Raw genomic sequence first — 25,002 nt, forward strand, 5'->3', positions numbered from 1 at the left:
CTCAGGCAGCAGCTGATGTCTTATGCAGAAGGATATAATATAGACTTGATGCATCAAAGAGACTAGAAGGTGGAACAATATACCAACGCCAACAGAGTAACATGAGCAATTGTCATCCTCAAGGTGAGCTGATAAAGCATATCAGCTGTCCACAATCATCAAAGTCCCAAACATTTGTCCTGCCAAACATTTGTCCTCCCAAATTACTGGAAAAACTCAGCACCATATTCACATGTCCATGGCATACTAAGCTGTTGACTCCAATAATTTGGACTTCAATTGTCCTATTGTTGTTATTAAACTTTCCCAGTATTCCATTAAAACACTCTTACAATAAGTGCAATTCAACTATGAGGGTACAACCCCAGAACAGCAAGAATCATGTACTTACATTAACTTAACACCAGAAAGAATAAACTTGTTCTCAGTCACCTACTCATCCTATATAAATGTAAAGTACAATTTAAAAACTGTTATAACCGCTGCTTCAAAAGTGAAAAGGTCATTTGTGTTTTAATTTGAAAACTTCACACTCAGCTCGTTACTTTGTCCATTCCTGAAGATGCCACGTCAATCGTTAACATCATCACGTTAGAGGGTTCGTCCAATCACAGCCTCGTTAATGAAGCATCTGTCTCCCGCAAACAAGAAACTACCGGCTCGTGTTTTGCGTGGTTCGATGAATGACTCTGTTTTCAGTCAACACGACACTGTTTCCCTGGAGGAGAGGATGACTGCGTTGGAAAGCAAAGCCGCGGGCCCAGTGTGGAGGAGTCGGGTGCACAATCCCCAAATTACGGTAAATTACAGAGAGAAGCCATTGCTAACTGCTAAACTAAGTAACTCTTAGATCTGAATAGCATGTAAACAACTGTGGGATTAGCGAGAAAGTTGCTAAAAGAAGAAGAGAGCATCGAGTGCTTGAGCAGAACTAGTTTATGTTTAAATATGTACGAACTGCTGAAACTTAAGAGTTTGTTCTCGTTAAGTTTTTTCATAAACGTGACTTTTTGTCCTGTTTTAGGAAACTGTCGTCTTCACACCTCTGAGGCAAATGGCCGGCGCCACGAAGCGGAGCGAGGGTAAGATTAGAGAAGAGACGCACTGTGCTGTATAAAATACATTCTCTAGGTTTACTTTATCTGATCCATTTCATCATTGTGTTTTCACAGCCTGAGCTCCCCCCACAACGAGGCAGTCACTGCACATTTGGCCAAAGCTCTCACCGCAAGTCCGGATTTGCAGTGTGGAAAATGACGCCATTGTATGTAAGTAACTGTTTAGAAATTGTGTTTTTTTACTGTGGATCTTCTAATGGTGATGTAGCGAGGCTATTTCCGTTTATTAATAATACACTCATGTTACTCATGTTGTTTTCCAGCTGCCTGTAAGACGTACTATGAGCCAGTATGAAGGAACTTCCGGTACATCCAACCGGACCTTGCAGCTCTTGTAGCAGCATTGAAAAGTTCAGGAGTCGACAGAGAAGAAAGAGGGTAAGATTAGATTCATTAGATCATTTTTCAGTTACATGTATAGGTGTATATTGTCATTGAACTGTGCTGATTGTACTGATTGGGTTTAAAGCTGATTGAAGCGGGACAGATGACACGGCACCATCCTTCCACAGCCAGGAGCGCACCGACCTGTGTGCCAACCTTCAAATAAGACTAGAAGCTACACTGAATCTTACGGCTACACACCACAGATGTCTACACACTGGAGCAGATTCGGACAGAGTGCCACCAAGAACTTATGACTCAGAAGCGGCAAAGAGACATTTCAAGCTTCACCTGATTAGTTTTTCACTGGCTAGGCCAGTTGTGTTTTTACAATATTTGTGCTGTATGTATATAAAGCTTTGACTCAACAAGTAGCTTGTAAATGTTTTTTTTCCCTCAACAATATGTTCAGCATATAACATCAAGCATCACATGAATAAATGTATAGTCTTCAGTAACTGCAGTGCTTTTGGTATAGGCTTACTAATAATTAATATTAATAAATAAATTATTACTAATAATAACTATATATTAATTATTATTACTATTATTATCGTGTGGGAGGGGTTTACCCACATGTGTAATATAATGAACCAGGGTGACCAATAGCAACAGATCTACCAGCCAATCATGACTTTTCCAATGGTGAAGTGAGATAAGTTCTAACCAGCGGTGTCACTGCGATTCATATGCTAATTAGATCACACCTTCCCTCCACGACTCCCCGGCGGCCCTCCCCAGCCCCCCCACTGCGCTACCAGGAGTAGGTTTCTGTCAATTTGTGTCACGGGCGAATGCGGACTTCGCATCCTGTAACAGGCACTAACTGCCAGGAAGTAGTGAAGTACAAGAAACAACACTTCTGGGTATAGTCCTGGATCATACATTATCATGGTCGAAACTGATTGATAAAGTTGTGAGCAAAATGGGGAGAGGTGTGTCGAAGCAGTGTAGTAGTTTTATCAAATTACCTGAAATCAATTAATAAACAATATTAAACAAATCACAGAAATTTCTAACATTATTCTCACTTTGTTTCAGACATTCAATAAAATTAGTACCTCTCGTGTAGGAAGGGAAAGAGGCTGAGGAAGTCTCAAAGCATGAGCGGGAAGAGAAGCACTGAGGACTAGCTTACTATGGGTAACAGTCAACTAAGAGTCAACCCCTTTGGTCAGCTCCGTCCAAATAATCTGCGGTTCCAGTCATATATCTATATCTATCTCCAAAATGGAGGTTTTGTTGTTTGAAGATTAGGTGGAAGTCAACTTGCAGGTCATAGTGTCTGTCTTTAGATGAAACGCACCAAAGCACTTTCTGAGCCATGGTTAGACGACTCTACCCGTGCTCTCAGAGGGGCATGTCGGCAAGCGGAGAGAAGTAGTTGGAAAAAGGACAAACTCAGAGTGTCATGAAATCTTACAGCGCCGTCTCTTTGATTATCTGAGAGCTGTAAAATCCTCTCTGGTTGTGTCCCAGCTACCTTTAAAAATGCTGTTGCGCTGCCCTTGTTAAAAAAGGAAAATATCTACCCCTCTGTTCTTTCTAACATCAGGCCCATTTCTAAACTGCCTTTATTGTCTAAAGTCCTGGAGAAGGTAGTTCTCACGCAGCTACAAACATTTCTTGTTAACAATAATGCATATGAAAAGTCCCAGTCTGGTTTTAAACCTCGTCATAGCACTGAAACTGCTCTTTTAAGAGTTTTTAATTATCAGATTTTAACTGTTGATTCAGAAGACTCTGCCATCCTGTTGCTCTTAGACCTGACAGCTGGGTGAGACTTCCCCACCTACAGTACATGTGGTGTCCCTCAAGGTTCTGTTCTAGGCCCCATACTATTCTCCTTATATATGCTGCCCCTGGTGTCACTACTTTCCTTTGAATTTAAAAACTCAGAGTTCACAGCAGCCCCTGCTTGATTGTCTAAATGAAATTAAATGATGGATTAGCTTAAACTTCCTCAATCTAAATGAAAACAAGACTTAGGTCATTGTGTTTGGACGACCTGAACTGCTGGATGTGGGCACCCTTGGCCCTCTAGCCCTTAATATGAGCTCCTCATATCTGCAATCATACATATATGTTCAGTTCTATGTTACGTGACAATAAATATTGTCAAAATGTTTTTGAATCGTACTGAATTCATTTGATTTGACAGTCAGGTATTTAGTACATGCAGATGTTGATAGAACTACTAGGCTACTTAAATATATATCACACTAAATAGTTAGACATTATGATCTTCCGGACCTTTGCTTCAAGAAATTTTCTCTAACTGGACCTCTTTAAATTTTTGTTGAATACCCCTGGTTTAGTGAGTTCCTCGGATCGGCCCCGCCGGAGTCGGTAACGGCCCTGGCGGAGCGCCGAGAAGACGATCAAACTTGACTATCTAGAGGAAGTAAAAGTCGTAACAAGGTTTCCGTAGGTGAACCTGCGGAGGACCATTACCGGTACAGCCTACTCGACTTCGGTCGACCACGGGGTCCTGCCCGACCGACCTCCGGACACTTAGGGTCTCATGCTGCCCCCCCCCCGACGGAACACATGCCACCAGGCCTGCGCCTCTCCTGGGGCAAGGGCAAGCAGTGAGCGAGCGGTAGGTAAAAGCGCGCGTTGTGCCAACCTCCACCGCTCAAGTAACGAGCCAGTTTTGAGAATGTAAGGAGTAGAAAGTACAGATATTTGTGTTCAAATGTAGGGAGTAAAAGTAAAAAGTTGTCAGGAAAATAAATACTTAAGTCAATTACATATACCTGAAAAATCTACTTAAGTACAGTAACGAAGTAAAAATACTTAGTTACTCTAAAGGTGGGCATGTTTACAGTCCTCGGGTTCAGAGTTCAGAACCACCTCTCAAGCTCCTATTCCTTGTCCAATTATGGTAACATCCAGCTTCAAACTGTCCAGATGGCGCTGGACATATTCAAAACTCTCTGCTTCAAAACAGCAGCTCCAAATCAATAGGTTGACATCACAGGAGGTTGACACTTACAATACGTTTTTACAGCCCTCAGCTGGAAAGCAGAATTTGGGACAACGTCAGAAGAAACCGCTTTCGCTGTGAGCATTATAACAAACACATTCTCAGCAGGCAGGCAGAACTTTCCTTCCTGTGCACATAATAGCAGTCTGTGCGTGTTCACAATCATCCGTAGAGTGAATGAAGCGGCCATAGAATAAATCCATTTTATATACAGACTATGATTGAATGAATCCCATGGTAAACATTAATATAGCAATTGTTGTATAGTCCTCTGCATTTCTGCCACCGGATAGCAAACATTGTCAGACAACAGTATGCAGTAATCTTTTAGTTCCTTAAAAAAGTTACTGGGACTAAATGTTCCAGATACTTTTGGTCAAAACATAGCTATAGTGTAAGACAAATGGTATTACGACCTTCACTCAATTCAATACATCCCTTATTATAAAATTAATTTAAGACTATATTGTAATAAACCATATATAAAATGTTCACTACGTGATACCAGAGACCATGCCATTTGTTTTTATGTCATGCATCACTCTACTATGTAAAATTGTCCTCAAATATTTCTTGTCAGTTTCTCTTACTGTAAAGTGTTTTGGTAACTGTCCTTATTCTCATTACTCTCTGTCCATATCTGATTTCGTCCAACCTTGTCATTTATGTAATACGGTTACAAATTTGTCTCTAGGCCATGTCCATCTCTGAGACCTGGTATGCCATTAAAGACCATGGCACCAACTACTGCAACCTCTACAACCTCATTGAAGGTAAGATGAGATGACAGCATTTTGATGAAACCACTCACAGCCTTTTGCTAACAATTTGGAATTTTTGCTAATTAGTTTGCTTGGGGTCTATAGAATGGACGAGGAGTTACCAGTGAGATTATAAAACACACTAGAATGATAGATTCAAGCAATTCACCCAGGTGGTTTAGGACTTATGATACCAAAACTCAAATGGTGGAGTTACACAGTTCTCTACATGTACACTATCTCAAACATGCAGTTGCACATTCAAGTTTGCAGCAATAGCTTAGCCCAGATGATAATTGTTCAACCACGAAGCCCATCTGCTATTGTGTAAAGTCGAATTACTCGCCAGGGGAAATTACCATTATTTTGGAGCTTTCGGTGTAGACAGATATCAGGGCCAAGACTCTCTTCCATTTGCCCAACATTGATTACAGCCAGATTAACTTCTGGTTAAATTAGCACCGTGTGAGGATGTCAGTCCGAGCTTTTTTTTGTGACCAAGTTTTTTTCCTTTTTTATTAATTTTGGAGACAAAATGTCAGGTTTTTAAGGAAGCAGTAAGCAGGAGGATCCAAAAATGCAGGAAAAAAAGTGTAACAAAAAGTGTCCTTTAATAAGGCAGAGTTTGACAAAATCCTTTAATCTCACCCAGTCCGTGTCTGGACCCACACATGAAATGGGGCACACATTAGACCTTGTGTTGTCTTATGGCCTACACGTTCATGTCAATGAAATCTGTGATACATGTATATCAGATCATCTGCGTGTTTTTTTTACGATTACTGTCCCTTGCTCTGTGGTCTAACCTTCTCCTCCTGCACGCTGCCGCCATATAATGAATAGTCAAACACTGTTGCATTTCTCTGCTATTTTTAAAGACTGTGCTCTATAACTTGGATTGTAGTGATGTTCTCGGTGCTGATGAGCTTATCTCTCTTTTTAACTCAACCTGCACATGCACTCTGGACTCTGTTGTTCCTTTGAGGATGAAACGCACTAAAGCACTTTCAGAGCCATGGCTAAATGACTCTACCTGCGCCCTCAGACGTGCATGTCGGCAAGCAGAGAGAATTTGGAAAAAGGACAAACTCAGAGTATCATATGAAATCTTACAGAGCCGTCTATCTGACTACGAGAAAGCGGTAAAATCGGCAAAAACTATGTTTATATCTAACTTGGTCTCCAATAACTATCACAGGCCTCAGGTTCTTTTTAATATTTGTAATACTCTCATAAACCCCTGGAGGTACTCCTATTCTTCCTACACCTGTCCTCTGTGATTCCTTTCTTAAATTCTTTGTTGAAAAAAATTCTGTTCTTAGATCATCTTTAACTACGCCCACTGACCATGAACCCCCTATCCCTCCCAATGCGCCCAGCTGTCTTTGGTAATTTGAGCCCATATTAATCTCCTCCTTATCCGAGGTGGTTCACCATCTGCGACCCACAAATTGCCCATCTGATAGCATCCCTGCTAGTCTTCTTAAGGAAGTCTTTGACACTGTTGGCCCATGTATTCTGTCATTGATAAACACCGTCTTCTCTCTGGTAGTGTCCCAGCTGCCTTTAAACATGCTGTTGTACAGCCCTTGTTAAAGAAAGAAACCTTGATCCTTCTGTTCTCTCTAACTGCAGGCCCATTTTCTAAGCTGCCTTTCCTGTCCACAATCTTAGAGAAGGTAGTTCTCACCCAGTTGCAAACATTTCTAATCAACAATAATGTATATGAAAGTTCAAGTCAGGGTTTAAACAACATCACAGTACAGAAACAGCTCTTTTAAGAGTTTTTAACGATTTGATTTTAACTGTTGATTCAGAAGACTCTGCTGTCCTGGTGCTCCTAGACCTGATGGCCGCTTTCGACACTGTAGATCACGCAATCCTACTATCACGCTTGGAAAACTCTGTAGGGATTAAAGTTACAGCACTCAGATGGTTTCAGTCTTACTTAACAGATAGGAGTTTCTCTGTCCACCTGGGTGACTACTCCTCTGGGAAGGCCTCACTTACATGTGGGGTACCTCAAGGATCAGTTCTAGGCCCTGTCCTATTCTCCCTATATATGCTGCCCCTAGCATCAGTTTTTGAAAAATATTATGTCTCATGTCACTGCTTTGCAGATGACATTCAAATATACTTGCCCCTGAAACATAAATCTAAGACATCACTGCAGCCCCTGCTTGACTGCTTAAATGTCATAAAATCATGGATGAATTCAAACTTCCTCAAATTAAATAACAATAAGACTGAGGTTATTATATTCGGACAATCTGAACTCTTGGGCCACTGGCTCCTAATACTCACTCCACTGTAAAGAGTCTTGGTGTTCTTTTTGACAGGGCTTTTAAATTTGAAAAGCAAATTTCCTCAGTAGTCAGAGGTAGCTTTTTTCAACTAAGACTAATAGCCCAGGTAAAGGCCTACCTCCCACAAAAAGACCTAGAGAGGGTGGTCCATGCATTCATAACCTCCCGTCTTGATTATTGCAATTCCCTGTATGTGGGCTTAGACCAGGGTTTTTTTACATTTAAAAAAATGTAATGTTGAAAGACATTTCCAGAACAAGCAGAGAGCATTTGCTGAAAAGTACCAAGCTGGAGATGAGCGAAAAAGCATAGTTCTGTGTTTAATTTATTTGAAAGTAGGTCTACACATTCCAATGTATTTTGTTCTCCTCTTCATAAGAGTTCTGTGTTTTCCTTGTTGAGGGTTAAGGGCAGAGGATGTCAAACCTTGTTAAAGCCCTATGAGACAAATTGTGATTGGTGAATATGGACTATACCAATATAATTTGATTGATTGACGATTGATAATAAGCCTTGTGTTGGGCATGTGCATGCAGCCCAGAATAATCGATTTTTAGAAAAGAGGATATAAGTTTCCGAAAAATGAAATTCTTTGAGACACAGTTAATCATAGCTAGACCATAATCCTGGCACGGAGGAGTTGGCTGTGAAGCATAATTTACCATGGTGACTGAGCAGGAATTTAAGCGTCATGGAACGGATCTGTCACTTAAACCAGAATTATCAAAGTAAGCATGGATTAGCGTTTAGCCACTTTGATGGAATACCCCCCTGGTCTTGTCCAACAACATGTTACCATTTTAAAATAATCTGCTTATTTATGTTTGCTACAAACGTATGGTTTGCTGTATATAAGCGTGATTTCATGGTTAGTGCATTATTGTTCAGTTGTGCCAGTTCTTGTGCTCATCTCTGGACAGACGGTAAACGTACCTGTTTTTCCTATATTTTGTTGAACAGGAAGTGGTCTAACTGAAGCCAGAGGTTATAAAGAGGTTACCAGTGACTTTGAATGTACCCAACGCTCCTCTGCTAACTGCACTGTCTATTGACTGAATATGAAGGATGACCAGAGACCATCATATCTAGACACATCCCATGACAATTTAGAAATTTAGAATTTAAATTTAAACAGACTCTTCATATATTCTCAGTTACATATCATAATATTACAATTTTGACTAAATAAATGTTTGTTCCATGTATGTATACAAGTTTTGATTCTTTTGGTTTGTTTTTTTTAGCATATTTTCTGGCCTTTATTTTTGATAGGATAGAGAGCTAGCTGTGAAAGGGGGGCAGAGAGAGAGTGGGGAGGACATGCATGTTGGGGCAGCAGCACAACCAGGTCAGCTACGCCACCCCCTGGTTCTTGAGTGCATTTGAGTAACTGATTCGCAAATATGAAATGATAAATAAAATGGACACATATACAACCTAAGTTATGTTTGATTACCAATTGTTGGTTTTTACTTATGAGGCAGATATGTCATGTTTAAGGATTGTAACCTAAGTTAACTGCCATGTATTTTTGTTCCACTACTTTGGTAACAGTCCAAGACTTGTTTGCCTTTTGATTCCCCAACTAACAATTTTTTTTCAACTGATTACATTCTATACCGTATTTTACCTTCCCATTTCTATTACCCCTTATTGTGTTAAATAAAGTCATCATCAAACCATAAAGTCTTTGAGCCTTTTTAAACAAATTCATTATTTAATAAATATTTTATTATATCTAGGAATAATTTGCATCTGATAGTAAATTGTGAATTGTACATTGCAATTGAAAAAAAATTAAAAACTTGGTCATGATTTTGCAAAAATAGCCACCAGGCTCTAATAGTGTTAAACCGATGATAAGCAAAACAGGGCAAAATACAATATCACAGCAACTACTGAAGTAATGGTCTGATGTGTCAATTTCTTTACAAAATATGAACATTTAAATCAATTTAGTTATAAAATACTGGCTTGATTGGCTGATGAGCAGCAGGTGTGCACACAGGTGAATGAAGTTGGGCTGATAAGGTGGGTCAGGAGAAGGTGATGTGAGGGAGAAATGAACTGGGGAATGAATGATACTGAATGAAGCAGAACTGTGACAACAATACAATAATGAGAAGAACAATTGAAGCTGCAAGCAGCATTGAGGTGCTCGCGCTGTCATGCATCACTGTTTACTCATGACACTCCTAAAGTGTTTTTGTTTACTCAGTCAGGGTACTGTTGGCTATGAAATGGAGGTCTGTGCGACCCTCAAAGGATATGCCTCCCCAGACCATCACTAACCCACCACCAAACTGGTCATGCTGGATGATGTTATAGGCAGCATAACGTTCACCAGGGCCTCACCAGACTCTTTCATGCCTGTCACATGTGCTCAGTGTGAACCTGCTCTCACCTGTGAATAGAACGGGGCGCCAGTGGCGGACCTTCCAATTCTGGTGCTCTCTGGCACATATTGTATGTCTTTTCAACATCAAAGAATACAGCTACCACACTTTCTTTATTAACCTGAGCTTTCCTAATTTCATGTTCTTAACACAGAGCCGGCTCCTCAACCCACTCTCATAGCATTTTAATTCTTCCTTGGTTTCTAAATAATACATTAACCTTTAATGTATCATTTTTTCCTTTCTTCATTTTTTTTACCCTAGGTGAGGTATCAGAGCTATTGCTCTGTAACTCTCTGCTATAGACGCTTTCCATTGATTGGGCAAGGAATCAATTTCCCATATTTTGTTGTATGATGTCAATAATATTTCATTGCTCCGAACACTTTGTCCTCTTATTACCATTTATTTTTGGGATACATTATTTTCCTGCCCTTAATGGAGCAACGCCTGTGAACTACTCCAGGCAGCCAACTCAAGGCCACGCTGCTCCGATCATGTGACATACACCACGTGACATACCTCACTCTCCACAATCATCTATAATACACACCCACCTTATTAGGCGGTCTATTTAAGCAGAGAAAATTCCCTATCTCTCCTTTTGCTTGCCCCGCTGCTGCGTCAGTATTGCTGGCAGTTGCTTTAGCGTCTCAGCTGCGGGTCGCTTGTCTCTCTCAATCCGAATTAGTCCAGGTCCTCCGGGGAAGAAGTCCGCTTTATATCCCAAAACTTTAGCTCAGTCCATCGAGATTCACTGAGAGTGAATCGGACATTCAGCAAGACACCATAGCTCCAGCAAACCTCTCAGCTCTGGGGCCCATGCACCGCATCCTGGTAGAGCTGTGTGCCTGCAAGGTTCATTCATCAGGCCTGAACTACGAGGAATTCTTCAACTACTTCTTGACTCGAGAAAAACTTTGCAAGGCCTCCAAAGCCTCGCTGCTCCACCAACTTCTTCCTCACCTCTAGATATTGTCCTTTAAAGGCAGAAGAAACACACCTGGATCCGCTGAAGCGTCCATCCTTTCCCCTCTGCTCGAATGAAATCTGTTCTTAATGTTATGAATGCAACAATTCAATCTACACATAATAACGCCATCTCGCCAGCTCGTGCTTCAGTGCTTCCTGGTGACGTCACTCCCGCAGGATTATGGGAGCTGTAGTCCCAGCTCCAGCCATGGGTTCGAGGCTCCTGCCTCCTGCGGCAACAATTCCTTATACCCATAGGAAACAAATTCTGGCAGGTAATCTGTTTCGTTATTCTGGAAACATTCAAATATATGAATATAATATCTATATGTATACGCATATATATAAGCAAATATGCGTATATCAAATAAATACATCTCTTTGACATGCCATGATCTGCCATGGGCGGCTGTGGCTGAGGGGTAGAGGGATCGTCCTCCAACCTGAAGGTCGGCAGTTCGATCCCCAGTCTTCCCCATCTGCATGCCGAAGTGTCCTTGGGCAAGATGCTGAACCCCGAATTGCCCCTCATAGAACAACAAAGTGCTGCTAATAGATACACTGTATGAATGTGTGTGTGAATGGGTGAATGTAAAACTGTACTGTAAAGAGCTTTGAGTGGTCATCAAGACTAGAAAAGTGCTATATAAATACATATCTGCTAAGAAAACCATGGTTGGATTTCAGGGATTTTTCCAATGATTCTATTTTCAAAGCTAACCTTGGCAGAGTTCAGCATCACCTTGGGTCTTTAGAAAAAAGTTGACCTGCAACACACGGACAACCTCAACACTTACTCGGCCATAGATGTACTTTATTGATCCCAATCTGGGAAATTATTGTATTACAACAGCATGTCAAGGGCAATTTCACAAAGAGCAAAGAAAAAGGCTAAATACAAAAGAGACAAGCGTACAAAATTGCAGTATTTGAAACATGACTAAAATAAATAAATATGACTGTAAGATGTGCAGTAAAAAATGAATATGGCACTTGACTTCCGGTAATGTTGTTCTACCCTCCACTAAAAACTTTGGTTAAATACTTTTTGAAACTTCGAAATATCATTTACAAGCACAGGAAAGTGGGCAACATATCTTGCAAAACATCCCAATGGCGTCCGCAGCAGCAAATACGAGCAGACAGCGCAGCAAAGGTTTACAAGCAAAGATATCGGACTTTGGCATGAGTAAAGATAACGGGGAAGCTAATGCTAATGCCATGCTAGAGGAAACACATGGACATGCTGATAGCGAAGAAATAAATAACATAACAATTCTTGAAGCAATCAAAGAGCTGAAGGATGATTCTTCAAACAGATTTGATGGTTTACTGATTGCAATAGACGGAGTGAGAAAGGAGGTAAGCGCTTGTACAGAGTGTATTACACAGGCAGAAGTCCGCATTTCCAACACAGAGGACGAGGTGGTTACCCTCCAAGCTAAGGTCTGAAAACTTGAAGATGACAAGAGAGAGCTGCAAGATAAAGCCACAGACCAAGAGGCGAGGTCCAGGCGCAATAACCTGAGGATAATTGGTCTACCGGAGAAGGTAGAGGGGGGAGATGCATGTGCCTTTCTTGAGAAGTGAGAACCGAGAACCCAACGTACCCCCAAGAGCAATAATAATGAGATTCCTGAGTGACAGAGATAAGATGGTCGTACTAAGAGCAGCTAGAACCCAAAAGCAAATTCTCTACAAGGATAAACCAGTACGCTTCTACCAGGACCTGCCAAAAGAAGAGCACAAGCAACAAAAGAGTTTCAACACTTCCAGACAGAGGCTAGGCAGCTTTCGGATACGACATGGCATGCTCATTCCTGCTAAACTGCTGGTGACTCATAAGGACAAAACACACTCTTTCGATAAACCAGCGGAAGCGGAGGACTTTATCCGAAGAATTCAAGAAGAAATTGGGACTGATTGACTTTGTACGTTCACGGTAAACCTTGACACAAAGTATGGTGTGGATGACAAAAAGTAAGTGTACTTCTGGTTAAACATACGGTGCCTCATGGGTCTAGATACTACTATTTTAAGCTACATGTCCAATTGTTTATATCTTGTGTTTGGTTCAGACAGGAATGGAGGATGGCCTTTGGTATAGTTGACATTATATAAGAGAGCTAACGGGCCAGCGGCTAAATGCTAACTTTATTCAAGTACAGAGTAAATAATTTGACATTCGTTGCGCAACGCTAAGGTTACAGGTAACATGTAAACAAACAACTTGTTTTGTTAACGGGATACGTCTCGAGTTAATGTTGATAAACTTCATATCCCACAATGCATTGCGCATTTGTTTCGGTTCCGGGTCACTTCGCCAAGGCGGGGATATAGCCTACAGGTTATGCTTTGGAGGTACTCTCACGGAGTGAATAATGGCTGGCTTGGAGATTGGGGACCTTCCTATTTACTTTTGCACTATAGTTAACAAAATGTGAATGGCCAATAGTTCATCTCATTCAAGAATTGATGATGTTTACTCACATACCTAGTGGGTTAGATAAGTTTTAGATAAAGGTAAAGATAAAGGAGGTGATGGGCAGGTTAAAGAGTATAAATACCCAAATCGTTTTTTTCTTCAAGAGACCCATTTTACATCACAAGAAGATATTAGGATAAGGAGGAGGTGGCCGGGCAAGGTACTTTCAGCTCCCTTTAATACTCAAGCAAGAGGGGTCATGATCCTCATTCATAGGTCTATTCCTTTAAATATTACTAATGAAATTGCAGACAAAGCAGGTAGATACTTAATAGTTCAAGGGACACTTCTATCAGAGTTTCATAATTTGGTTAATATTTACGAGCCAAATAATGATGACCCCAACTTCTTCAACAATTTATTCTACACTTCTACCATCCCTTAATGGTCAATATATAATAGCAGGTGATTTCAATTGTACACTAGACCCGCATAAAGAGAGATCATCGCATATAGACAAGACTCATTCTAAAAGTAGGAATACTATACACCAGTTCATCAAATCGTTAAATCTAAGTGATGTGTGGAGAGACAGAAACCCTGAAGTCTCATTTTATTCATGTTTTTCTAGTACATATAAATCATACTCCCGAATTGATTATTTTTTAGTTTCTGCGAGTCTGATGTCTAAAATCAAGGATTGCACTTATGGTAGTATCCTGATCTCAGATCATGCCCCAAATAACTTAAGCCATATGGATCCAGGACTGAAAAGAGAGCCACCAAAATGGAGAATGCAGCAAAAATGGATGCAATATCCAGAACTCCTCTTCTAACTTGAGATTCAAATTGAGATATATTTCACAATCAATAGGTCTGAAACAACTGCAGGTACTAGGTGGGAAGCTTTTAAAGCTTTTATTAGGGGACAGATCATACATTTTACAAGCTCCAAATCAAAAAAAGCTAAACAGAAATTGGCATTGTTGGAGTCAAAAATGTAAATCTACAGCCAACCGTTTAAAACTCAAACTAACTATTTTTGATCAAGGGGAAAAAAACAGGAACAATTTTAGCCTGGCGCATAAAACAACTTTAAACTGAAAGGGCTATTACTGTACTAAAAAACATAATGGAGATGATATCATTGACCCTATTAAAATCAATGCAGCATTTAGAGACTATTATGAAAGACTGTACAGCTCTGAAAGAAATCCAGAATTATTAGACCAAAATATATTCCTTAACAATCTTAATATAAAATTTTGGATGGGGAGAGGGAGGCTTTGGGGGAAGACATCACCTTAGAGGAAAGCTCTATGGCAATAAAATGCATGAAATCTGGGAAGGCCGCAGGCCCAGACGGTCTGCCTAATGAGTTTTATAAGAAGTTTGAATCTAAGCTAAAGGCACCTCTCCTAGGAATGTTTATTGAATCTTTTCAACAAGGGATTCTCCCATCCTCCTTAAGAGGTGCGTTGATCACACTCCTTCCCAAACCTGGTAAAGCAAATGATAAATGTGAAAATCTAAGACCAATAAGCCTTTTGAATTCAGATTTGAAAATACTTTGTAAAATTTTTGCGAAAAGATTAGGGAGTTTACTACCTGGAATTATAAATGGAAATCAAAATGGATTTATTTTGGGACGTCAGGGATTTCATAATGTAAGAAGGGCTTTAGATATTCTATATGATCAGAGGGAGTCGCCAGATACAGCTTTCCTGTCATTTGACGCAGAAAAAGCCTTTGACAGGGTGGAATGGGTATACCTGTTTGAAGTACTCGGTAGGTTCGGATGTGGGGAACATTTTTGCAATTCGGTGAACTATTATATAGAGAGCCATATGCAGAAAAAGTTACTAATAATAATTTGTCTTAACCAATTCAGATCAATAGGGGGTGTAGACAGGGTTGCCCATTATCACCTTTGTTATTTACGATTGCAATCGAGCCTTTTGCAATTGCTATAAGACATCACTCACTGATTTCAGGTATACGTATAGGCCAATTTGAACAGCGCACTGCTCTCTATGCTGATGATGTAATTCTCTTTCTTAAGAATTTGGATAAATCTGTTCTGGCACTTATAAATCTGATTAACAGATTTGGCGATATATCGGGATACAAAATTAACAACTCCATGTCCTCCATTTTATTGTTAAATTCAGATGAGAGAAATATCCCACCGATTTGTGAGGGCCACTTTAAATCGGTTGATAGCTTTACATACCTAGGCATTCAAATTACTCATAGAATAGAAGAAATAGTTCAAACCAATTATGACCCTGTTATTGCATCCACCCACGACTCAATTGAAAGATTGTCAAAGCTTCCAATCTCCCAAATAGGGAGAATTAATATATTGAAGATGAGTACACTCCCCAAGATACTATATCTCTTTCAAAATATTCCTTTGCCGCCTCCTCCAAACTTTTTTTTTAGACTAAAAAAACTCTTCTGTAATTTTATATGGAAAAATAGATGTCCCAGACTCCGCCTGTCCCTTTTGTATTTACCCTATGACAGGGGGGGCTTAAATGCCCAAATTTGTTGTGGTATTGTTGGGCTACTCAACTTAGAACGATGAGGTTCTATTACTCTACAGAAAACTCGCCCGCATGGAAAGATATTGAATCTGGCTCTGAAAAGATTCCATTGCCAGCATACATATACTCGGATTCTCTTAAAAACCTTAGAAAGAACACAACTAATCCTATAGTAAAGAACATGATTGTGGTATGGTATAATGTACACAAATATTTGAATGAAAAATCTGCTCTTTCCAGGCTTAGTCCAATATGGGGAAATAATCATTTTGTATCGGGTACAGCTGATGGTGGCTTTAAATTATGGTCTGATAGAGGAATAAAACAAATTAAGGATATCTAGAATCCAGAACATAATAATATTAAATCATTTGAGGACTTGGTATCCATGCATGATATTCCCCGGAAACATTTTTTTTAATATTTACAGCTGAGGAGTTGATGGAGGAAAATCTAATAATCTAAGAATCCCTTTGGGAAAATAATTATCTCAGAAATTTATGACCTGTTGACTGACAGCTCTCCTGAATCCTCGGACTCTAAACTGAAAACATGGGAGGGTGATCTAAGGGAGGTAATTCCAAAAGAAGAATGGAATGCTGCATGTAAGAATGCTCAATCTCAAACTGCTAATACGTGATTAAAACTACTACAATACAATTGGTTAATGAGAATATATGTTACACCTGAGAAACTAAACAAATTTAACCCCAATATTCCAGGTTCATGCACCAGATGTTGGGAAGACAAGGGAACATTTATCCATTGTATATGGAAATGTCCAAAAATAATTCTGGGAAGAAGTTGGAATGGTAGTACAGGAAATTTTATCAATCCAAATAATAATAGAAACTAAACTTTTTGTTCTTGCCATTTATCCAAAGATTTTTGTAAACGTGCTTACTACAAGCCAAAAGATTGATTGCATTAACATGGAAAAGTAATAGGAGACCAAGTATTAGACAGTGGTTCAAAGAAATGCCTTTTTATATTTTAAATAAAAATAAAAAAATAATTTGTTTATTTATTTAGTGCCATTATTATTATTATTATTATTATTATTATTATTATTATTATTATTACTTTGTGAATGATGCGGGTTATGCAATTTTTGGTGTGCCACAGATTTATATCAGGGAATTTGCAGATATAAATATACATGCATACTTTCCTGTGGTATTTTATTTTATTTTATTTTAGTTTTTTTGTTGTTGTTGTATGGGTTTCTTCCTTGCAAAAATAAAAAACTCAATAAACATTGTTTAAAAAAAATATGTGCAAAAAATTAAAACATATTCACAGTTATTGCAGGAACTAATCCGAGAGATTTGGTGTCGGATATAAACTATAACAGGTAAGAGTTATACAGTCTTATTGCTGTGGGCAGGAAATACTTCCTGTATCTGTCCTTGCGGCAGCGGAGCTGAACCAGTCTTTTGGAGAAAGTGCTCCACTGTCTCTCCACTAGGTAGTGGAGAGGGAGTTGACTCTGAGTTGTACTGAAAGTCAGAGGTGTACAGTAGGGTTGAGCCGAATACTCTTACTTTACTTTTACGAGCGTGATGAATAAAAATCCTCATTGGATAGCTGTGTCCACATCATTCCTTGATAGGCCAGCCACACACAGAGCTCTTCACCTACACAGAGCCTAAAAAAAGTTCACTGCTGTTGCGCCAGCAGCGCCACACAACACGATATTTTCATTGTCACAGCCACTCTGTCCATAGGGATACTAACGTGTATCTATAATGTATTATTATAGATACTATAATGTATAATTATTATAGATACTATAATTATAATGTGCACCGCCGAGCCGCGGTGCACATTATAAATAGAATACATATAAACCCTGTTGGTAGAGCCAAGAAGCACTGTTATGAAGGACTGATTGATGCAGTGTACCCCAAGCAAGGAGCTATGCTTTATTTTACTGTATATATTTTGTCTTTAACCTCTAACCCCGTACTGTCTTGTGTTGTAGAAATAAGTAGAAATAAATGAATAAATAAGTCATAAATCATCTCTGCTGATAGAGAGGATTTTAAGCCCACAGGCTTCACCCAGGATGGAGATAAATATATTTATCTATCAGTCTAAAAGAAATATTAACAATGCATCATTTATCCTGATGATTATCAATATCGTCAAACAAAATTTTTAATGATGATTACAATGATATTAAGAAAAAACAATGATATTAATAAAAACGCAAAACACCAGCTCTGCCAGAGCAACAACACGACTTCGGTCATGCCAAACAAAAGACTGCCACAGGAGACGAGTGGAAACCTCCAGGAGCGGGAGGTGTTGCCAGAACGGGCCTGGTCTGCAATGGGGTCATGACAGGAGGACTTTCAAGACGCAAGGTACTTGAAACCACTGCAGGTGGTGGGAAAGGGGTTTTGGGAACCAAGACCCATAAGTCTCCGGGACTAGAGGAGCTATCATCACAGTCAAAGGACGGTGGAGAGGGCATCTTAGGTGGGGGAGTGGCAGCCTCATGCTGGACCATGGCCTTTAACATGTCCCGATGTACGTTTCTGACCTTATGCAGGTCATTCACAGGGACAACCGTGTAAACTGCTTCATTACCGGAGGGGGCCTTCACAACCTGGTAGACCACAGAGTTCCAGAGGTCTTGGATTTTATGTCGACCTCTAGCGCAGCGGTCCCTCAGGTAAACTAATTGGCCTACTGGGAAAGGTGCATCTCGGACCCGCTGATCATGCCGCACTTTCCTTTTGCTAGCAGCAGCCAACAACCGCTCACGAGCCCTCTATAAGGCGATGGTAGTGGCTGGCGAAACCCAAAAAGGAGCGCAGTTCTGATATGTGACGGGGGCGCTGCTAATTAGCCACAGCCTCGATTTTCTTGGGGTCTAGGGAGACTCCCTGGCTTGTGATGACATACCCCAAGTAGCCAACCTCCCGTCGAAAGAACGCACACTTTTCGAGCTTCGCTTTTAGGCCTTCCTTTTGGAGCCAACCAAGCACTATTTCCAGCCTCTGCAGATGTTGTTCAACAGAGGAGGAGAAGACAATGATATCATCAAGATAAAGTAGCAAGGACTGACCCTGCTCATTACCAAACATCCTCTGCATCAGACACATTGACCACTGAGACATGCACTGTACCCCGGACAACCTGTATAAGGCATGGTGAAACTAGCAACCCAGCTGGTAAACCTGACTCAGGGGGCTCAAACAGAGCACTTTGTATAGAGAACTGTTCTGGACAGGTTCTAGAAACCAGTTTCATCACCCCTCCAGGTATGCGCACCACTTGCTTGCCTCTGACCCTCACAATGCCAGTGTGGCCCCTTGGAGCCTAGGTGGCAGACTGATGGCACGGCTGCAAGGCCGCAATAACGGGACCAGGCACCTGTGACACGGGGTGAATCAAAAAGAGAGGGCCCAAATGCGGCGAAGAGCTCTCGATTGCATTTGCGAATCACATTCATCCCTAGGATGCCAGGGAAAGAAGACACAAAACCAGGGGGGCTTTGACAACAAGAATCCCACAACGGGGCATAACCTTGCCACACAGCTCCACATGAAGCTCCAAGTAGCCTATATATGGAATCACTAGGCCATTCGCTGCTCGCAGCTGTAGCCAGTGACAAGACCAAAGGCGATCGTGACCCCAAGGTGCAAACTGCTCCAGAAAGAAACTTTCAGTAACTGTAGACACCATGGGACCAGTGTCCACCAAGCATAAAGCAGTGACTCCTCCAATCAATACATTAATGTTTGGACAAGCAGCAATTAAATCAGCTGTTGCGCCTTCCTGTGAGCCTGTAGACTACCCAACTGAGCGGTGGCTCTGCAGCTCAGTGGGCTTCAGTTTTACGGTTGGTGGGAGGAATGGGACGGCACGGTGGTGTGTGGGTTCGACCCAGCTATTGAATTAGCAAGGCGTCGAAATGAAGCCCGCTCACCATCACACTCCTGAGCAAAATGGCCAGGGTGCTGGCACCTTCTACAGATTAAAGGACCACCACGAAAAGTCTGAAACTCTTGGGAGCAAGGGGCCTGCAGAGAGGCTACCGTCTCGGTGAGCTGGTTAAGCTGCTCCTGTTGACACTTCATAAGGTCCATCAACTCACTCAAACCTGGCCCTGGTGGAGTAACATGAGGGGCAGGTTGGAAGCGACCCTGCACTCCATATTGGAGACCATAAGCTGATAGAAAGGAGGAGTTATGCCCCCTAGCACCCCCTGGAAGACCTTCCCTCTTCCACCTAATAACCTCACCACGAAGCTCCAACAAGGTGACAGTGGGCTGGCATCTGACTAGTTGCTTGAGTTCCCGGCAAAGAGAGCTGTCAAGAACATGCTCAATGAACTGATCCCTGAGGAGAACATCTGCATTAGGCATCCCATCAGGTGCACACTGCACACCCTAACCCTAACCCGTGCCATTAAAGCCATGAGAGCTAAGGAAAACTCTTGCAACGTCTCCCCTTCGAGTTGGCGCCAAGAAAAGAAAGCCTGCTGTAAGGTAACATACGACTGAGCACAACCATATAGCTCCTGCAAGATGGCAAGAACCTGGACTGGGTCTCGTCACTCCACACTAGGGCGAAACCTAATCTCCTCCTTTGCCTCTCCCTCCAAATGATCATACATAAAAAGGGCCTGGTCAATGTTGCAGGTCTCGGGTGACAGGACAAGCAGCATAAATGTCCTGTTTAACAGGAAAATGATGGGACAGAAACGTTTGTTGCTGTTAGAAAGATCGCTCCCGGCAGAATTTATTAAGGTAATAAATCCACATTCAACCTCTTATTCCATATGCAACTTCAGATTGCCTAATGTCGTACACAAAACATAGACTCCATATTATTGTACTTGGGATGGACTGTTATAATTAACTGCAAAATACTATATATTTACCTCATGTAATATTTATCTTTAATAAAACATATTACATGCACACAAATACATGAATACAAATAAAAACAGACAGAACAGATTATCACAGATCCTTGCATTTGACTGTTCTCCATCTTCACTCTGAGATCCCTGTGACTCTCTGTCTTGATCCTTTCTGCAGAAAGCCCCTATTAAAATACACAAAGACAAATTTGGTGTTCCAGCCTCTTGTATTTTCAGATTTCCATCACAGTAGTCATTAAACCACTCCAGAAGTTTATTCGGATGTGTCGTGATTGTTTTCTCCATTACATTTTTTCCTGCTGTGTCCAGTTGCTGTCCCTCATGACAGGCATTGGGGAACATGTCGAGTCGGTTTTTAGAAACATGACTTGCCCACACGGAGATCCTTTTTTTTTAAAGCATCTATTTTGTCATAGTGTTCAAAAATGTTGTTCCCCCTCCCCTGCATAGACACATTCAATGTGTTTAATTGTTCAAACACATCAGCGAGGTAAGCAACGTGTGCGAGCCACACACTGTTGCTAAACAGGTCTGCAAGAAGCGAATTGTTCTGGGCAAGAAAGGCTGCGATTTCAGCTCGTAGTTCATAAAAACGGGACAGTACCTTTCCCCTCGAAGCCAGCGTACCGCGGCATGATAAAATACCTGTACATGCTCACTACCAAGACATTTTCCACAGTTTTTTAAAACATCGGGTGTTCTTTGCACTTCGTACTTGGACGACATCTTTTAATGTTCCATGAAGCACTGCTACCATAGCCTTTGCTGCCAGGGCCTCTCGATGCAAAAAACAACGGTTCCAAGTTGCATTCGGAGCTTTCTCAAGTATTCTCCTCACGACCTCAGAGTTTTTTCCTGTCATGCAGGCAGCGCCATCAGTTGTGATACCGACGCACATGTCCCAGCTTAGGCAGTAGGGAGCTCTCTTGTGCAGAGAAATTGTCCCTGTAAGTCCCCGTCCCACACATGTTTCACGTAAACGAGTAAAACTGCTTTGTTTGTTATGTCTGTATGTAATGGGGTCAATCCTTAATAAAAAGCTTTAGCTAAAACAGGATAGTTTTAGCAGTGTTACTTTCCCAGTTATGCTTACATGTCATTGTAGATATAAAATCACAGCTCTAATTAACCTGACAGGACGGCGATGCCTATAGGATGAGGGGAGTTGGCGAAGTTTATTTAGGGACACCGTAGTCGCTCTCTCCCTCTCTCTCTCTCTCTCTCCACTGCCGGTCCTGTGAGGAAGTGTAGCATGGGCGCAGCAGGTGTGGACGCCAATTGTTTGTTGCGGTAAGCTTCATTAACTGAAAGTCACTTTAAAGTAAATGAAGATCACGCAGAAAATGTTCCGTAAACATTAAGCGCATTTCTGTCCATAGAGCCCAGCGTACAGCTGTGTGTGTGTGCGTGCGCGTGTGTGTGTGTCTGTGAGAGACGGTATCAGCGTCGCCATACATGCACGCTGTAATCTCCCCCAGTCAGCGTGTACCCACAAACTAATGGGAACAATACTTGTAAGTAATGCGCCGGAACATTTATCCAGAGTCTATACTATTGTGTCTGTGACATTAAGTGTAGTTGTCTTTTCCTGTTTTAGTACTTGTCGTCAAGACAATAAGGATGGCGTGGGTCTCTGCTTTATTTTAATGAATTGAAGGTATGGCATAACAATGTGTTTCATATTTGTAAATGTTTTTAAACATTTTGATAAACTTGTTTAATAATTGTGTGACCTAATATGACATGTTTGTTTCATAGGGCTGCCTTCAGGCACAATATTTACGGTCACTGTTTTTTCCCACATTTAGATTTCATTTAGATTATTTGGCCTTGTTTAGATTTAGTTTCTTTCTGATTAATTGGTTTGATTTCTGGTTTCTTTGTTTTATTTTATTTTGTTCTTTGTTCTATGGGTAATGTGCAATATGGTTGATGGGTACTGTGCAATCCTGGTTTAATGGGTTGAATATTGGTGAGTTATTGGCTCCGTAAACTAGAGGCCCTCTTCTGTTATTTCGTTGTATAATATCGCTTGCAGTGATAATCCACTGGTGCAATCACACCAGTGTTGGGATTCTTAAAGTGTGCTGTGCTTGTTTTATGCATGATATTTTAGCTTTGTTAAATTGGGTCTGGAGCCTTTAACTTCTCTCTTTTTAATCTGTTATTTATATCAAGTACAGGCCAGTACTCCATACTTTGCACATGATCCTGTGCTGTTTGATCAGTCTTTTTTAAATCATTTGTACGAATTGAATAAATTGTCTATTTCTGGAATCATCAGCCTCCCGTCCCGTTTATTCTGGATATATGTGGTGAACCCGATTGGCATTCAATTGTCACCCTAAACTTTTTGACCACTACATGTAGATTCGTCCATTTGTAATGCAAAATGACCACTTGCCTTAATTCGAGATGTGGTCTGTTGTTTGATGTCATCCGACATGTCTTCAATTCGCCTGCTTATAGTGTCATTTGACAGAGGTATAGTTTTTTTAGTTTATCGGCTGCGGATTGATCCAACACCTCTCTCACCATTTCCATGGCTGCAGGTAAGATAAGGTCCTCTGCAATGGTGTGGGGCTTCTTTAACTTAGCAATACGATGTGCCACGTCGGCTGATTTGCATCACTGCACTCATGTTCATGGCTTCAGTGCCTTTTTTCAAAATATTTTGTATGCTAATTTGGACACATAACATGGCTTGCTGTGCAGTTAATTGTACTAACAGACCGTCTAACAACTTTGTTCTCAAGTTCTTCTGGTGAGTGAAAATGTATTTTTATTTAATTTATATATGAGAACCTTAGCAGTAATTAGCAGGTATGGTTGCTCACGATGCATGGCTTGTTAGCTTATGTCGAGATTAAGTTAATTAACTTGTGTTCGCCGTTGAGAAGCACAGCCCGATGTGGTCCTGATGCTGAATTATGGAGAGTGAATGCTAGTCACAGTAAACCGGTGCGCATTCTAGAGATAGTCGAGAAGTGTTTCAATGTAGAATTGGGGTTATAAATTACAGCGGTCAATGTTGGTGTGTCATATAAAACTACTACGCACATATGTAAGCGTGGTCACAGGAATAATAGCTTAAATGTTGCCACATATTAACTCTTTAGCATGAGTTTGTTATTGAGGCTAACCCTATTTGTTAATGCTATTTACATCTGGCAAGGGTAGATGATAATAATAATAATTATATATATATGTATAAATAATATTTGTTTCACTTGATGATGTGTCATTATGTGTGGTTTCATTGAATACTAAGGTTGTGTTCCATAATTGTCCACTTTCACACTCAGTAACAACTGTTAAACTTATGTCACTTGTGTGTTAGAAACGTGAATATGGCATGAAATAGTAACTATATGAATATGAAATAACTTCAAATATAAGTGTAACAAATAGGCCCATAATAACACAAAAAGAGGCAATGCAACAGATGGATTATGTGAACTGTGATATCTACAAAGACTAAAGTTATTGACATTGTATTGTTTGCATATAAATAAGTATGAAGAAGGTAACCTGACAGATATATTATTTCACATATTTTCTGTTTGTGTAGTTTTCCTCTAGGTGATCCTGAGAGGCTAGACCTGTGGATACTCAATATGAAGAGACAGAACTGGACTCCGCAGAAGAATTCTCGTCTCCGCAGTCAACATTTTGAGAGACAACACTTTAGCATTGACACAAGGGTACACAGAAATGTTTTAATAACTTCTGAGAAAACAAGCAACTTGATGGTTTAAATTGTTTAATTGTTTAATCTTTGAAAGTATTTACATAGCAACTACAATTTTAGCATGAACTGTGTACTGTACATTTCTACTCTATTTGCACTGAATTTTAAACCACATTGGCATACAGATTTTTTTATCTACAGAACTTGAACACACAAGCATTGGTTCTTATGGTTGTTGCAATCAATGAATCTTGGAAGATCCCCATTGCTTACTTCCTTATCAACAGCATGACAGGAGCGGAGAGAGCAAACGTCATCCGAGAGAGCCTAATTAGGCTCCATGAAATTGGAGTTAGGGTTGTCCTTGACATGTGATGGTCCCTCTCAAAACATCACAATGATCAGAGAGCTTGGTGCCAACCTAGACATCATTGGCATGAGATCTTACTTTATCCATCCTCATGTTCACACACAAAGAATCTTTGTGCTCTTGGATCCATGTCACATGCTC

At 40.6% G+C, this 25,002-nt stretch overlaps 1 protein-coding gene and 1 long non-coding RNA gene across 3 annotated transcripts in view; one reads left to right on the forward strand and one right to left on the reverse strand.

Annotated features, from left to right (window-relative positions):
* Positions 1–8,953, forward strand: part of LOC117767909 — a 51,286-nt gene extending 42,333 nt beyond the window's left edge. The window contains exons 3-5 of one of the 2 annotated variants that reach the window (XM_034595895.1): positions 5,186–5,264; positions 8,519–8,699; positions 8,750–8,953. In XM_034595895.1, the coding sequence (XP_034451786.1) occupies positions 5,186–5,264; positions 8,519–8,610 (171 nt within the window). In that variant the 3' untranslated portion in view covers positions 8,611–8,699; positions 8,750–8,953. Of the gene's footprint in view, positions 1–5,185; positions 5,265–8,518; positions 8,700–8,749 lie in introns of those variants that run through there. The other variant, XR_004614951.1, reaches the window with a different exon arrangement.
* LOC117767934 lies at positions 271–19,142 on the reverse strand. Its single transcript, XR_004614970.1, has 3 exons — positions 19,010–19,142; positions 10,124–10,126; positions 271–284 (listed from the first exon to the last, which is right to left on the reverse strand). It is a non-coding gene; the product is annotated as an uncharacterized LOC117767934 (long non-coding RNA).
* Positions 19,143–25,002: the final 5,860 nt, after the last annotated feature.

The sequence above is a fragment of the Hippoglossus hippoglossus genome, chromosome 9 (genome assembly GCF_009819705.1).
Source record: "Hippoglossus hippoglossus isolate fHipHip1 chromosome 9, fHipHip1.pri, whole genome shotgun sequence".
NCBI lineage: Eukaryota > Metazoa > Chordata > Actinopteri > Pleuronectiformes > Pleuronectidae > Hippoglossus > Hippoglossus hippoglossus.